A 15,257-nucleotide genomic window follows, 5' to 3' on the forward strand; every position below is an offset into this window, starting at 1 on the left:
TTATACAACATGTACCCTGGAGGTTGATATTCACCAGTGGTAAGGTAGCTTCCTGGAAATGTATCCCATGAGAGACTGTTTCTTAGGGCTTTGCACCATTTCACATTACAGATAGAAACCAACAGAGAGAAGAATGGCTTGCTGGTAATGTTTGACCCCCCAGAATAAGCCACAAGCATTCAACACATCCTGATGACGGTGGACAATTTCCAACACGGCTGACATCTGTAGAGGCCTATGTCATAGAATTTTAAATGAAAAGGGGAACTCCAGCACATTCTATATGTGTCAATGTACTGGTCATCAGGAGTACTATTCAGTAGGGCTGGGTATCGTTTCAAACATTAGCCTTAAAGTGATACCGCTACCAACAGAGTACCTCATTTGAAAGCTTTTTGTTTATTTCATTTGATACTCATCCGTCAGTTGCACCACACCACAGACTGTATGGGTTGTAGCTGCTGTGGTGGTGGGCCAATCACATGTCGCATTAAATTAAAACGTGTGTGGTGATTGGCTGCGAGCAAAACCAAACAAATAGTCTTTTAATTCTAGATCTGGGCCCAAACCGTTTACTGATACCCAGCTCTACTATTCAGCCTTGTATAAGGTCTTCTGTGGCTTTGGAGGAGCTTGTCGAGTCTGAAAAAAATTATTTGTCATTGTTTTTTTAAGCTTACCCCATATGAAGGACTAAAATCAGGACATTTGAGCCTTTGCTGCATTGCTTTTTTTAAATCTGTCTCTTGCAAGACTCTCAACTTTATGAAAGTACAATACTAAAATGGCTGGAGTGGCCCTTTAAGTACGGCAATTCCTTTAATGTAATGAAACTAAATGTAAAGCCAAACAGCAAAGGTGATCAACTCCAACAGACTCAGAAATGTCCTCCAACTGATTTTGAGAAAGTCAACAGCTGACTTAAGTCTCTGTATACCTCTTTGCTTATTATAGGCTGTGTTGCATGAAATGAACTTTACTTACGTTATTAGTTTACGCGGTTAACAGATAAGGCTGGCAATATTCAGTGTTACATTAAAATATAAATATTGCCATCCTTACCACTAAATTCATTTATGACATTACAAGTCTCTACATTGCCCAGTGTGGAAGGACCACCATCCATTCAGACATTGGTTAAGTAGCTAACTGTGTGATGGAGGGAGCAGCGGCGGCAGCCACTGCATTTTGGTAGTCTGAGTTGCGGCGTCGCCTGGTGAAGGAAGACAGGTGAGGGAGCGGCTGTTAGACTATGGAGATGCATCCCGAGTTTGGTATATGGTTTGGCGTGGGACACATTCCATCATCATCAGTGCGAGCCAGAGAGACGTGGCGAGTCCCGGAGGAACATGCTGGGACCATGTGAGGACAGATCCTCGTCCTCTGCTGGCAGGGGTGTGGTTGGTACAAAAGTGGACATTATGTCATTTAGCAGCATTTGTGGGTTGTCGACAGGAAACCCTTGCCAGGATTTTTAACGATGTCCCATTGGGCCTGTCTGTGGTCAGAGTGCTGTGGCGGGCTGCTGAGGAGCAGCAGGACTCATTGTGCACCAAGCGATCTGATCCTCAGCTGCCAAGCAGAGCCTGCCAGGGACAGCACAGCAGATGGACTATACACACACACATTTACATCAGTGAAGAACTTCACATCAGGCAATGAAGCATTGAACCAGCCCAGTTTGTGCACCTGATGTGGTGTCATTTGGTTTAAGAGACAGAGCTAAACATCTGAAACCACAAGCCAATTAGACTTGTTAAATGATCTTCTGGCTTTAGAAAGCCAGACGCTCAGCTCTGCGACTGAAACCTAACGATGAGACATGGGCCGTGGCTAACATTGGATGTAAGAAATGTAAATGTCCCCGTCACGTGTCAGGACACACAGACAGAAGAAGTAATGCCACGCTACCGAATCCACGAGCTCTCAAGAGACAAACACTTCACCATGTGATGAATGTGCACACAACAAAACTGTGTGTGTGTGTGTGTGTGTGTGTGTGTGTGTGTGTATGTGTGTGTGTGTATATGTGTGTGTGTGTGTGTGTGTGTATGTGTGTGTGTTTAGACAGTCGGCCAATCAGCATACATCTTACACCTCAACAAAATCTATTAGGTGGCTAGTTTTGTTCATACATTTTTTTTGGTAGATTCAACTGTACGTATATATATATATATATATATACACACATATATATATATATACACACACTATATATACACGTGCATGTATGTATACTCCCCACATAAAAAGATGCATTGCATTTGTCTTCTGGCTGACGATATTTTAAAATTGACTGTAAAGTGAGGTTTGCTTAACAATATTCATGTCATTGCACCGGGCAACCTTTGTTCTTTGGAACGTGTGAATAAACAGCTGATACTACGTAACACTCACACTCTCACTTACACACGCACACGCACACAACCTAACTCCGTCAGTCCACGTACATAGGCGAGATGGGCGAGGCGGGGATCTGATCCAGGATGCGACATACGTAACTGGCGACGTCCACGAAACGCTCTTCATACATCAGAATGAAGGGATGTTTCTGGAAGAGAGACACAGTGAGCTTCAGGCTGAGGGGATGAAAACTCCTCCTGAGATTAACACTTCTGTGTATTCAACATCAACGCACATTTTAGAGCAAGCCAAAAAGTTAGAAAAAAAGTAAGAAATAGAAAAAATAAATATTTCAGAATATGTTGACCCTTACTTCATTTTCAATGGGCACTGATGTTGTGGGCTTGGCTGATAAAACAACACTATAATATATAATAGCACATAGATTATGGCCAATGTGTTAGTCAGACATTTACACGTGCAGTACACACGGTGACAGTAATAATCATTTAAAGCAGCTGACAAAGTAAACTGTTCTTTAGAGGCTGAAGGCTCACACAACAGAGTGACAAAATGTCATTTCCCCATTGCGGGATCAATAAAGTGTCTTCTTCTTCTTCTGGAGCTCATGAGAACTGCACTATGAAATACTTAGGTAGGGCAGCTCTAACAGTTCAAACGTCTCCTGAGTACAGGAACAGATTTGTAACACTGACAAACACACATGTGTGATTGAAGTGTCAGTTTCTTTAACTGGTGACTATGTGTGAAGTATAACATGCAGAAAACTGTGATACACCTCCACATGTGCAGCAGACAATAACACTCAGTACACGTGCTCTTGATGTGGGTGTAAAAGCTAGAGAACTTACCAGAAGCTCCTTGTACTTTGGCCGTTTGGATTCATCCTTGGTAAGGCTGGACAGAAAGACAGAGACAAACAATGTCTATCAGCACGGGGAAAAGGTGTTCACTCTGCTCCACAAAGAGAGAGTGTGGTGTGTGTGTGGTGTGTATGTGTATGTGTGTGTGTGCTTGTTTTACTATATTCGTGGGGTCCAAAAACCGGGGAATACAGTATACTTGTGGGGTCTGCACAGCCTTGTGGGGCCCAAATTGCTGGACCCCACAAGGTTAAAGGGCTGTTTGAGGGTTAAGACTTGGTTTTAGGATTAGGGTTAGAATTAGGTTATGGTTAGGGTGAGGGTAAGGGTTAAGGTTAGGCATTTAGTTGTGATGGTTAAGGTTAGGGTAAGGGGCTAGGGAATGCATTATGTCAATGACGGACAAACAAACGTGTGTGTGTGTGTGTGTGTGTGTGTGTGTGTGTGTGTGTGTGTGTGTGTGTGTGTGTGTGTGTGTGTGTGTGTGCGCCTACCAAAGGTTGACACAGCTGATGAACTTGGGGGAGAACTGGCGTTCCTCAGAGCTGCTGAGCTGCGGAGGCTCACCTTTCACCACCTGAGTCAGCTGATCAAACACGCTGTTCCACTTTGGGTACGGGAACCGTCCTGTGGCCAGCTCGTACTGAAAGCAACACACACCCACGCACATTTTCACAATTTATTTATGTCCACTTGAAGTGAACAATTTACAGGGACATACATATTATAGATGCATTTAAAAACATATACAAAAATCAAGGGCCATTAGCATACTATTCATACTATTAAGCATACCCCTCTGTTCTTAAGGGTAGAAGTAACAGCGTCTTCACCATATATGGCAGCTGCCTATGAGAGCAGACAGAGCACAGTACTCTGCTAGCCGTTTAGCCCTCTTTTTGGGCATCCCAAGCTGATGAAGCCCTCTTACAACAAGCCTATGTGTGTGTCCTAAACTGCCAAATATGAAAACAAATAGTGGGCACCTATAGCCCAATGCCCTGAGATGGTGTTTAGGAGTGGTTGGTATTTAATGACCAAAGAAAGCTTCCTCCATGCTAGGATCAAAGGTGCATGCAGCCTCTAAGAGCTGTTACACACCAACCAGATGGCCGACCGCGCCGACTTGAGCGTACGCTCTGCGCGTGCACGAAACGTAATACGTCTCCATAGCAGCAGGCGCCGCTTCTCTGTATTGTTTCCCAGAAAATGAAAACCAGCAGCTGACTGGACGAACGCGTCACGTGGGTCTTTTTTCCTCTGGAAATTCACAGCCAGACTGTCATGGCGGCTTGTTCAGAATACAATCTCATATTGTACTAAAATAGTTCAATAGTTTCTGAAAACATTTTAAGCGAGAAATAGGCCATGCAGTTGATGAATCTGTTTTCATTTCAGATCGACCAAGTCGATTTTCGTCCGATTTTGAGAGGCTCATCCGCTCGCCATTTCCAGGTGAGTCCCGACTGCCCTGTCTCCGACTGAGTATGTCGGGTCGGCCAAAATAAAGGCAGACAGCTCCTCCGACGGATGACGGCACGGGACACACCGAACAGACTCGAGTCACCGACCTCGCCAGACTGTCCGACGGTCGATTATCGGGTTGGTCAGGGCCCTAAAATGAACACCTCACTGGACTCCTCACTGATCACAACAACATCTGGTGTATCAGCAAGCAGCTGTGAGAAGGATCAGAGGGACTATTGCAATGCACACACACACACACACACAGAGTTAAAGCTGAGCATTCTCCCTGTCTTACCAGAGTGATTCCCAGGCTCCAGACATCAGAGCGCACGTCGTAGCCTTGTCTGGACGCGCTGGGGTCGATCCTCTCAGGCTGAAACACACACACACACACACACACACACACACACACACACACACACACACACACACACACACACACACACACACACACACACACACAATAATTTCATCATTTAATACAGAACCACGGAGATACTGCTGCTGTCATGGGGCTTGTCGAAGGTCAGAGCCTTGGATCTGCTGAAGCTTGAGTGTTTATCAGACTGGGAGCATTCAGCAGTGTTGTAGTCGAGACCACCTAAGACCAGTGAGCTTGTTTCTTTTCATGTGTATATCTGTCTACCTGGCCTTGTGATTTAAATGAACCGTTAATACACCATGACGTGCAGAAAGAGATACATTTATTTCCCTGAATGGGTTTCATTCCCTTTCAGAGCGGCTGTGTCCTCACCGCCATGTAAGGCCGGCAGCCGGCGTCCCGGGTCTTAGCGATGGAGTCCACCAGCTGACCGCTGATGCCAAAGTCACACAGCTTGATGTTCCCCGCTCGGTCCATGAGAATGTTGGAAGGTTTGATGTCTGAAATGACAGAAAGAGAAACAAACTGCATTGATCCAAGGTTTGGAATGTAGAAATCTTTTGATTTGGACATTAAATACCTATATTAAAAGGTTGATAGAAAAATGACGATCATGTCATTTTTGTACAAAGGGTGCTACCTTTTAATTCAACATTATGGCTCTATGATGATAACTATTCATAACTGTATGCCTTCCTCTGCCCTGCTCCGCCCTACTACCCCTGCTATGCCCTGCTATGGCCTGCTACGCCCTGCTATGCCCTGCAGATGGCCCCCCACCAAGATCCAGGGTCTGTCTGAGGTTTCTGCTATTGGGGGAGGGGGAATTGTTGGGTCTTTGTAAATTATAGAGTGTGGTCTGTAAAGTGTCCTTAAATAACTCCTGTTTGATTTGATACAATAACTAAAATTGAATCATACTCTTGAAAGCCTTTAGGCTATCTCCGGTGTATGGGGATAAATGGGGGGGGGGAATGTAAATGTCGGGAAAAGTAAGTTGGGGCAGATGCTTTGCAGATTTTATGGAACAAAATACAGTTTGGAGGTAATAAATATGGATCACAACCAATAACAAATATATTTTTTTTTCTTTCAAATATTGACGTGTTTCTGTCTCATTTAGATGCATGTTACCATGATTGTAGCCTAGCTCTATGCTGTGTGGGACACAAATGTGACATGTCGGAAGTGACGTCTTTGGTACCCATGAAGAGAGGAATAAGACTTACCTCTGTGAATTATTTTCAAGTTTTCTTTTAAGTGGTTCAGTGCTTTAACGGTCTGTTGGAGACAAAATAAAACACATTACTTCTGTTTCCAATGCGATCAAAATGTATGAAGACAAAGTGAATCGCCTACTCACCGCTAATGTTATTTTGCCTAGTATTTCCTCCGGAATGACGTCATCCAATGCACAATAAACATATTTGTAGAATTTGTCTAATGAGGTAGCCATGAGTTCCATACAGATCCAGCAGTCGCCCTGAAACAAAGAGCCAGAGGATGAGGAGATGTGTGCGGGATCACTCCCTGCCTATCAGCGAGCTGCTGCTGCATGATCTCACACCTCTCTGAAGAGAGCGCCGTAGAACTGAACGATGTAGGGACAGTCACTGCTCCTCATGACCACGTCCAGATCCATCAGCAGCTGCTTCTGCTCCTTCTCATCCACAGTGGAGCGAATCCTCTGAGAGACACAGCACACACACAGATGTTCTTAGTGCCAGACGTCAATCTGCACTGAGGGAAATAGCACGGATGTTGCTCTGGATGAGAGGCGTGTGTGTGTGTGTGTGTGTGTACCTTGACAGCCATGATCTGGCCCGTGGGTTTGTGGACCATCTTGTTGACGGAGCCGTACGCCCCGCGACCGATCTCCCCGAGGTCTCTCAGATCCTCCGCCGTGAAGTCACAATGCTGCTCCGGAGAGATCTTCAGCTTCCCCGACGACTCGATACTGTGTGTCCGCAGACGCTCTCTGGAGGCGCACAAGTCAAGTACATTTGATTTATCTAGCATCAAATCATGCTGCAGTTATCTGAGGACTCTTGTCATACGGAGCAGGTCTAGACCACACTATCATTTACAGAGATGCAACATTCTCCCATGAGCAACGAGGGGAAAACCTGTCCCAGAGCACAGAGGAAGGGATGAGGGAACGTACAGCCTCAAACAGGAAGAGGAAGGAGGAGGTAGAGAAAGAGCCCTGAGGGGAACATGATATGATAAATATTGAATCAGTAGTCTCAAGCTTCTCTGTGAACGTGAAACATTTAATGGTTCCATGGAGTGGCGTTCGACTGGACTCTTTGATGGGAGTGGACTTTGGTAGGGAGCCGATTGAAAGTGCAAAGGCAGGCTGAAACTGGCCAATGGGGTAAGCTGCTGTGGATCACTTCCTGCATCCAACCACCCCAAAAACCATTTCAACCCACCATCAGGCCATACATGTTTGAGTCTGCAGCAGTGGATATCGCTGCCGATGATGCTCACGAATGGCGATGTACAGTAGTTACAAACTACCTTTTTATATCAATCATTTTTTTTCCTTCTCTGTTTACACAAACAAAGATATCTATATAATAGCAATATCTAATATCATCCTGTTAACACATTGTTAGAACCCTTTTTTAACACAGTTGTGCTGCTGCATTGGGAGCCAGCTGTAACTTTAGAATATGACTTTCAGCAATGTGTGAAACCTAGGACCTGCTGATGTATGATCCATACATGTATGATCTCACACAGTACTGGCCCGTCAGCAGCTGTCTCTACTCACATGTGAGGGTTCTGGAAAGAGGGAGGCGGTGGATGGAGCGGGAGCCTGGAGGCTGGTTTCACTGGAGGGTTGGCGAAATTCAGCTTCAGAGCTTTACGTTTACCTGGCAGGAAGAAGAGAGAAAGCCATCCGTGCACAGCACACTGAGGGTTCGGATCTGACCTGCGATAACAAGCCTTTGCATGTGTGCAATAAGCAATATTAACAAATTCATGCCACAGAACTTTCATATGACCCAGGACATGATTGGCTAACAGGTCAGTGGGGGAAATTGTGAGGAGAAAACTGTTGAGGATTTTGGGATCCAGTCTCTGACCTTTGGGTTATCTCACACTCTTCTCGAGATCAGAGGATGCACAAAATGCATTTTGAACACAAGCAAAGTGCCCAGATGAACAGAGGTTCCCAACACACAGATACTGCAGCAGTCCCTTTAGCTATCTAGGATACATCATCATCCAAATGATTTATTTATTCAAGTTATTGGAGTTGTTGTTGCTGCAATAGTGCAGGATACTGATATTGGAACCCCCTGTCCAAAACCTCAACAGTTCCCTCAAGATGTCAAAGTGACCAACACTTACACTAAGATAGCACTTAATTCCAATTCAAGACCAGTCAACAGTGTCTGTCACCTGTAAAGCAGCCTACACATGATCCACGGTAAAACCGTGAGGTAGAGCGCAGAGCACAAAGCATGCATGACGCAGCTATACATTATTCTTGCTTCTGGAATGGGTTACGCCTTGAAAAGGTCAGCGGCAGCTTAGTCAAAGTTGAAATAATTTGAAGTTTGACATGCTTTAATTTTTGTTTTATTTTCTCTCCTTTGTTAAGGAAAAAAGTGAGAAGCAATTAACCTTAAAATTTGATTGATCTGATTCAAGTCTCAGAAAGTCAGGATGGAACTTTCTTCGTCTTGAATCCTCTTCTGTAGTTTTCTTAACAGAGGCCGTCTCTGTGTCAGAGGTGTGAATCCTCACTGATCTCCCGATTTGATTACGATTATCATGTCAGCGATTCGATTCGATATCTCGATGTGTCAAATACATTTTTCTATTAACGCAGGGGTCTCAAACTCAATTTACCCGGGGGCTGCTCGAGGCAGAGTGTGGGTCAGGCTGGGCCGCATCATGTATTCAACAAAAGTATTCTTTGTTTGCGTTCTTAAATAAATCTTGTTGCCTCAATAGACATTTTTTAAGATTGGCGACCCGGTTCTTTCTCTCATCTCCCTGGTATTTTGTATACTCCTCAGCATGTCTAGTTGAGTAATGACGTCTGATGTCATATTCCTTGTACACCGCAACTTTCTCTTTGCATATGAGACACGTAGGGGTGCCCCTGTGCTCGACAGAAAAAATATTCCGTCTCCCACTTTCACTGAAATTGCCTGTGCTCATCGCCAACCTTTCTCTTCACGGCACGTTTTGAGAGAGACATGACTGGAACTGGGTGATGGCATATATTTTCCGTCACTCTGGAACACGTTTCAACCAAGTGACTAACGTTGATACTTCCCCAGGTACTTCACGGTTAGCTAGCTTGACAACCGTTGACAACAAACGCCGCAGTCACGAGACTAGCTATGGTAGCCCGTAAGTGCTAAACAAATAAAATAAAAGCATGGCAAGCGCGGCACACGCAACGACTCAGCAAAAAGGTGCATTTCAGAACAACGCGCGGGCTGCACTGACACTAAACTTTGATGTCAAGTAGGGGGGCCACAAAATATCAGCCTGCGGGCCTCAATTGGCCCCCGGGCCGCGAGTTTGAGACCCCTGTATTAAAGCCATATAGGATATTTAATTCATAGCTTTTCAAGTTTCAAAAACAAAACATTCTGCAGTGCTCTAATACTAAATAAATCGGATACATAAAACTACAGCACTGAGCACATGGCACTTCCTGAATGTGCAAAACATAACAGAATATGTAAACAGAAAGGTTGTTAGGCATACATTAAATTGCCACCCCAGGCCATCCCTCTAGACCCACCCCTGGTTGGGAGGCACCGCTCTCCCCATAGGAAAACAATGGAACGCTGCAGAATGGTGCAGAGCGGTTTTACGTGGCTCATGTGTAGGTGGCTTAAGAGCAAATTAGGATGCATCTCCAGAATATAACCTCTATGCAAACTGTTTGGTCGTCTTTGCCATGCCCTGTTCAACCAGCTCCTGTGCAAACAGATGCCTTACTATGCCCCGGTGCAAATTCATCTTTCCCGGCCATAACTGCATTTGGACAGACTCCCCAACCACCAGAGCACCACACAGGCTCTTTCAATAATATACAGTGGCTTCCTTTCACCTGTCTTATCCACTTAAATATGAGAAACACAATAACAACGCTGACAATCATTAGGCAGCACCGTGCCCAGTCCTCAGCCAATGATTGAACAGAAACACGGCTCAATGAAAGTCAGTGAGGAAAGGAAACCACGTTAGACTACTGAAGTGGAGCCACAAAGAGCAGAGGGCGGATTGCTTTGTGTGCCATTCTATTGCTTACGTTGGGACACTCCAGACAGGCTTATCTGAAACCCTGAAGTAAAGAAAAAACATTTTACTACATTTCCTTCGGGCTCATTATTCTATAGTGCCAATGCTGGAGGTGGAATACAGGGCAGGTTCCTCTGAATGGAGAAAGAAGCACCATGTTTTGCTGGGTCTGGTTCAGTGCACTGCCATGCAACTGTACCTGCAACTGGATGTGGAATGAGGTTTAGTCAACACTAGCCCAATAGCAGAATGTATTAAAATGTCTGTTTGATTGCTCTTCTGTCTTCTTCCCCCCCCACCTGCAGTTATCACTTTTATTATTTCACATTAAACAGCAAATGAGTGACGCCGAGATCAAAAAAGTGGCTGAGGGTTTTCTGCTCGTTTTAGTGGCATATGCCAATTCTAACTGCTATATAAAATATGTTACTCGTGTTCCACCGGCACCTATAACTCTCCACACACATTTCCACTGCTGGCTTTGCTAACTCTATGTTTCTTTCCTACCATCAATTGATATAATGCCTACTGCCAATAGTCAAAGTGAAATACCGCTAATAATGGGCATATGGCAATAAAGTGAGAGTGGCACACCACCGGTACATGCCGGCGGGAGAGTGGCATCTATCTGTGGAACACCAGATGTTTTGAAGTGGCATATGCCAGTGAAAATTGGTATATGCCAACAGGAAGTGGTGTTGCCAGTGGAACATGACTGGCATTCTGTTTAAGCCATAAGCCAGGAGAGGAGGAGCAGCGGCACACCACTAACAATTGATGAGGAAAACGCTGCCAGACAGGAAGATTCATCATGGGGTCTGTCTACATCAGGACATCCTAATGTGATAACGTCAGTAGAAACATGCAGATAACTGGATTAAAAAAAAAAATATGAAGGAAATTTTGAAACAAACAGAATAAAAAGATCAACAGAGGAATCCCTTTGCAAAGAAATATCCTGATCAAACACAATGTGCACACATATAACCCCAACAGTAAAAGAAGAGTGAATACCTGTTTCATTCTGACATCTCCAGCAGGTGTTGGTTTCTGTAAGGTTTAGATCAAACATTTGACACTAGACATCTGCCACAGAGTAAGAAATACAAAGCATGTGTTGACCACTGGAAACATGACTGCTTATTAGGACACGGGTGCTAAAGGTCAACCAATCAATGGAAATGCCATCAGTTATCCAGCAGCTAACCTCAACACGTGACATGATCCAATATGGGATACAGCCCTGGCTGACTGCTCTACGAGACAGCCCATCACACAAACACACAGCCCACTGTAGTACAGCGGTTTACCACTATACTACCTGTGATTGCATCATAAACTGTAAAAAATAATGGATGTAGCATCAGTGATGTCTAGGGGTGGAACGGTACACTGAAGTCACGGTTCCGTTCATACCTCGGTTCAGACATCACGGTTCGGTTCGGTACAATGGAGGGAAAAGCATAACAAAAATGCAGAAGGCAATTGTTTTTATTGTGCATGTCTCAGGCTGTACCACCTAGTGTGATCCAGTCTCTCCCCTGAGCTAGCTGCAACAGCCAGAAGCGTATAAAGTAAGATGTAAACAGTAGCCTAAACAATAAGTAGGCTACCCCACATCATCTCCAGACTCCATCTGGAACTTGTAAACAAAATAAGACAATCAGCTAGTAGTGTGATATGGGAGACAAGCGCTGCTCTCATATGTGAACGCACAGAGCAGGGGTGTTAAAAGAGCAGCTTCGGTTACACAGAGCAGTTGGCGAATTGCGAAACGACGGAGCTAACAGCTAACGGCGGAGCTAACGAATAACGGCGGAGCTAAAAGCGGAGCAAACAACAAAGCAAATTGGCCTGGAAGCCATTTGTGTTCGAGGCAAGAAGGGATAGAGCTACAGTACATCCGTGTTTGGTTGTATATGGAAGGGACTAGTTTGCTTCGTGTGGACCAGAGTGATGGAGAAAGACATGGCTCTGGTCTGGACTCACTGGACCGACTTGACGTGTAGGCGGAGCTCAGGAGCTTCAGAGCTAAGGCGGGGCTACAGATTAGGTGTCCCTAAGAAACGCGTATGTAACAGTAGTTCCACATTACATTAATTCATTTGCACGCGAGTTTTATTTATTTTTATACCGTGTATTCTCCGTGTAAATTCATGCACCGAACCGAGACGCCCATACCGTTTCAGTTCAATATGAATACATGTACCGTTCCACCCCTAGTAATGTCACATATTGGTTTGTTAAGTTTGTAGTTTAAAGTGAAGCCAAAACTGAAGTTTCTTAAAGCTGCATTCTCGCTCCATTGGCTGTTTCTATAGAAGTCTATGAGAAAATGAGCCTACTTCTCACTTGATTTATTACCTCAGTAAACATTTTCATAAACGAGTTTATGGTCTCAATAGCTAGTTTTAAGTCTTCTTTAATACAGCATGATGTTGTTGTGATGCGCAAATAAATGTCTCCACTGATATAAGGTCATTCTTTCACCATGTAGGCCTAAGTCCATGGGGAAAAGTCTTTTTGGGCCAGAGGGCATTATGTGATGAGCCTGGTGTTGTAATTCCACTGTTACACTCAATTTGCTTCAAAGCCCGGCGCACTTCCTTAGGGCTTGCTTTCTGGCTCCGAAAAAAACAAGATGGCAACGGCCTAAATGCCAAACTCGAGGCTTCAAAACGGAAGTGCACAAACCAATGGCTGACGTGACGTCACTGCTGCTACGTCCATTTTTGTTTATGACGGAGCCAGAACTAAACAACATCACTTACTAAAGGAGGAGGACCTCTGTCATGTCAGGCGACTGTAATAAACTCACCACCAATGTTTAAAACTAACTTTAACTGTATTATGTGTGTCATTGACTTGCTTTTAAACAGTGTCTTGGCTTCTCAGGAGAGAGAGGAAACACTTCAGGCCTTGGTGGTAACTGTAACGTTAGCAGCCTAGTGCTAATAATATCGGTAGACAAACATTCATTGAATGTATCTTTACGTTGCCACGCACGTGTGGTTTATGTTTAGTCTCTTATGAGAATCGTGTGAAACACTCGTTCACTGTGTCCCTGCAGCAGATAAACTACTGAACCGCTGCTAACTGCTAGCAGCAGCCGTGTAGCTTCAGGAGAACATACTTGAGCTGCTGCGAGCCAAACAAAGCCACGACGTTCAGCCTTCAAAATAAAGCGTATAGTTTGAAAACCAGCTAACGACATTATTACGCTGTTGTATTGCATTTAATGCAAGTTTAATACCAAGTAATATTTGTAGGGTGTGCATATTCAAATATTTAGGATCTAGAATTTAGAATAACAAATCGGTGTATTATGTCAACACTGACATGTGTAACACCATAGTGCCTGATTACTGTCCAGTGTTTGTCAACAGCATGAATTAATAAAGAGAAATGATAAGCGACCTACGTGTAGGGTTGGTAGTCCTCATCAACCATCTATCACCTACCATCTAAGTTACATTTTATGATAACAACAAAGCATTTTAAATGTACTGTATGTGTATAGTGTGTAATGTGTATAGCTTGATAGCACCAATCCAAAGTCTGCATTTTACATTTACGTGAGTAGAACATAGCAAACATTTATCTTGTTCACGTTTCTAAACATAAACAACGAAATATTAGAAGAAAAAAAGAAAAGGAAAAAAAAGCATGTGCTATGGACAACAACGTGGATCTTCTTTTGAAAGTTCTGACCGGAAGATTTTAATTATTCTGTGTCTCTTGACTATGGCTTTTCTGCTTCTGGGAAGCTACTAGCTACCTTGTCCTACCAGCTCCAGAGTGTTGTTGAGTGAATAGGTGCAGGCCGCCGCCGCCGCCTACCTTGCATGCTGCTGCTCTGTGTGTGCTGCTGCTGGTGGAAACTGTGCGACGTGGATCCTACGCTGCCGGAGCTGCTGTAGCTGCCGAAGTTGCTGTCGGGACTGGGAGTCGCCATTGTTGTGTGTGATTCCGGCAGCAGCGCCGCTCAGGCTGCAATGCAGTGTGAAAGTTCGCCCTCTCTGCCGAGTCTACACGGGACACTGCGCCACTTGAACGCAGCAGCTGCATACACCACGGCCACGTCTGTGCTGCTGCTGCCTTCAAGACTTGTCGGAAATTCAGATATCACGACTTCACAAAGCAACGTTTGACATAATTCACAAATGCAAATCAAGACACTCTGTACATATTATACCTCCGTCTTTATCTCGTCATATCCCCACGTCCTATACTGTCTATAATGTATTAACTCAATTCCCCACATGTATAATTAAAGTGTGTATGCTGCTTTAATTACATTGTTAGTGTTGCTGTAGCACTTTGTCCCTCCTGATCTTATTTTAGTCTGTGCTCGTGATACTGATGTTTGAGTCGCACATCTTCATATCTTCATATTAGTCTTTCATAGTTCCCCATTTTACACAGAAATATATTCACCATCACTGTTTTTAATGCTTAAAGTGAAGGAACTGACCGATTACATTTCACTGAAATTGTATTTTTAATATGATTTCACATGACAAATAAAACTTAGCATGGAAGTCCATTCTTGACCTTTGAAATAGTAGTTTGACAAAATAACCTTAACTCAAGGTCCACTTACTGGCTAAATCAGAGCTTTCAACCACATCTCACGATCTTCGTCAGTAGATGGAGTTTGCTCAGTTGTCATGGAGATGGCTATACAAGAGAATGTCATATACTCCCTACATGCCCAGAGGTAACTCCATCTGCTGATCTGAAGACTGTGAGATGATTTTTCATCCCTTACAGCAGTTCTATACCCGTTGTTACTCTTATCTTATCTTAATGTTTCTGTCTCGTCTGTCTGTGCTCAGTGTTTTCACTCTGACTAATGATTTATCAGTAACCTGAATGCAGCATAAGGTGCCAGAGATGAC

At 44.1% G+C, this 15,257-nt stretch overlaps 1 protein-coding gene and 1 long non-coding RNA gene across 7 annotated transcripts in view; both read right to left on the reverse strand.

The window, feature by feature from the left end:
• The window catches only part of map2k4b (mitogen-activated protein kinase kinase 4b), a 32,852-nt gene extending 18,420 nt beyond the window's left edge, over positions 1 to 14,432 (reverse strand). Inside the window, exons 1-14 of one of the 6 annotated variants that reach the window (XM_031324014.2) lie at positions 14,197 to 14,432; positions 11,371 to 11,406; positions 10,367 to 10,399; positions 7,856 to 7,958; positions 6,880 to 7,054; positions 6,644 to 6,763; positions 6,440 to 6,559; positions 6,306 to 6,357; positions 5,449 to 5,576; positions 4,990 to 5,067; positions 3,722 to 3,870; positions 3,216 to 3,261; positions 2,451 to 2,551; positions 610 to 1,586 (exon numbers count right to left, since the gene is read on the reverse strand). In XM_031324014.2, coding sequence (XP_031179874.1) covers positions 1,505 to 1,586; positions 2,451 to 2,551; positions 3,216 to 3,261; positions 3,722 to 3,870; positions 4,990 to 5,067; positions 5,449 to 5,576; positions 6,306 to 6,357; positions 6,440 to 6,559; positions 6,644 to 6,763; positions 6,880 to 7,054; positions 7,856 to 7,958; positions 10,367 to 10,399; positions 11,371 to 11,406; positions 14,197 to 14,311 — 1,338 coding nt within the window. In that variant the 5' untranslated portion in view covers positions 14,312 to 14,432 and the 3' untranslated portion in view covers positions 610 to 1,504. Of the gene's footprint in view, positions 1 to 609; positions 1,587 to 2,181; positions 2,552 to 3,215; positions 3,262 to 3,721; positions 3,871 to 4,989; positions 5,068 to 5,448; positions 5,577 to 6,305; positions 6,358 to 6,439; positions 6,560 to 6,643; positions 6,764 to 6,879; positions 7,055 to 7,855; positions 7,959 to 10,366; positions 10,400 to 11,370; positions 11,407 to 14,196 lie in introns of those variants that run through there. The other 5 variants (XR_004897285.1, XM_031324015.2, XM_031324016.2 and 2 more) reach the window with 5 other exon arrangements.
• Positions 7,965 to 10,360, reverse strand: LOC116067541. The gene is made up of 4 exons (XR_004109246.1): positions 9,830 to 10,360; positions 9,505 to 9,506; positions 8,944 to 8,950; positions 7,965 to 8,811 (listed from the first exon to the last, which is right to left on the reverse strand). It is a non-coding gene; the product is annotated as an uncharacterized LOC116067541 (long non-coding RNA).
• Positions 14,433 to 15,257: the final 825 nt, after the last annotated feature.

Source organism: Sander lucioperca, chromosome 5 (assembly GCF_008315115.2).
Source record: "Sander lucioperca isolate FBNREF2018 chromosome 5, SLUC_FBN_1.2, whole genome shotgun sequence".
NCBI classification, from domain to species: domain Eukaryota; kingdom Metazoa; phylum Chordata; class Actinopteri; order Perciformes; family Percidae; genus Sander; species Sander lucioperca.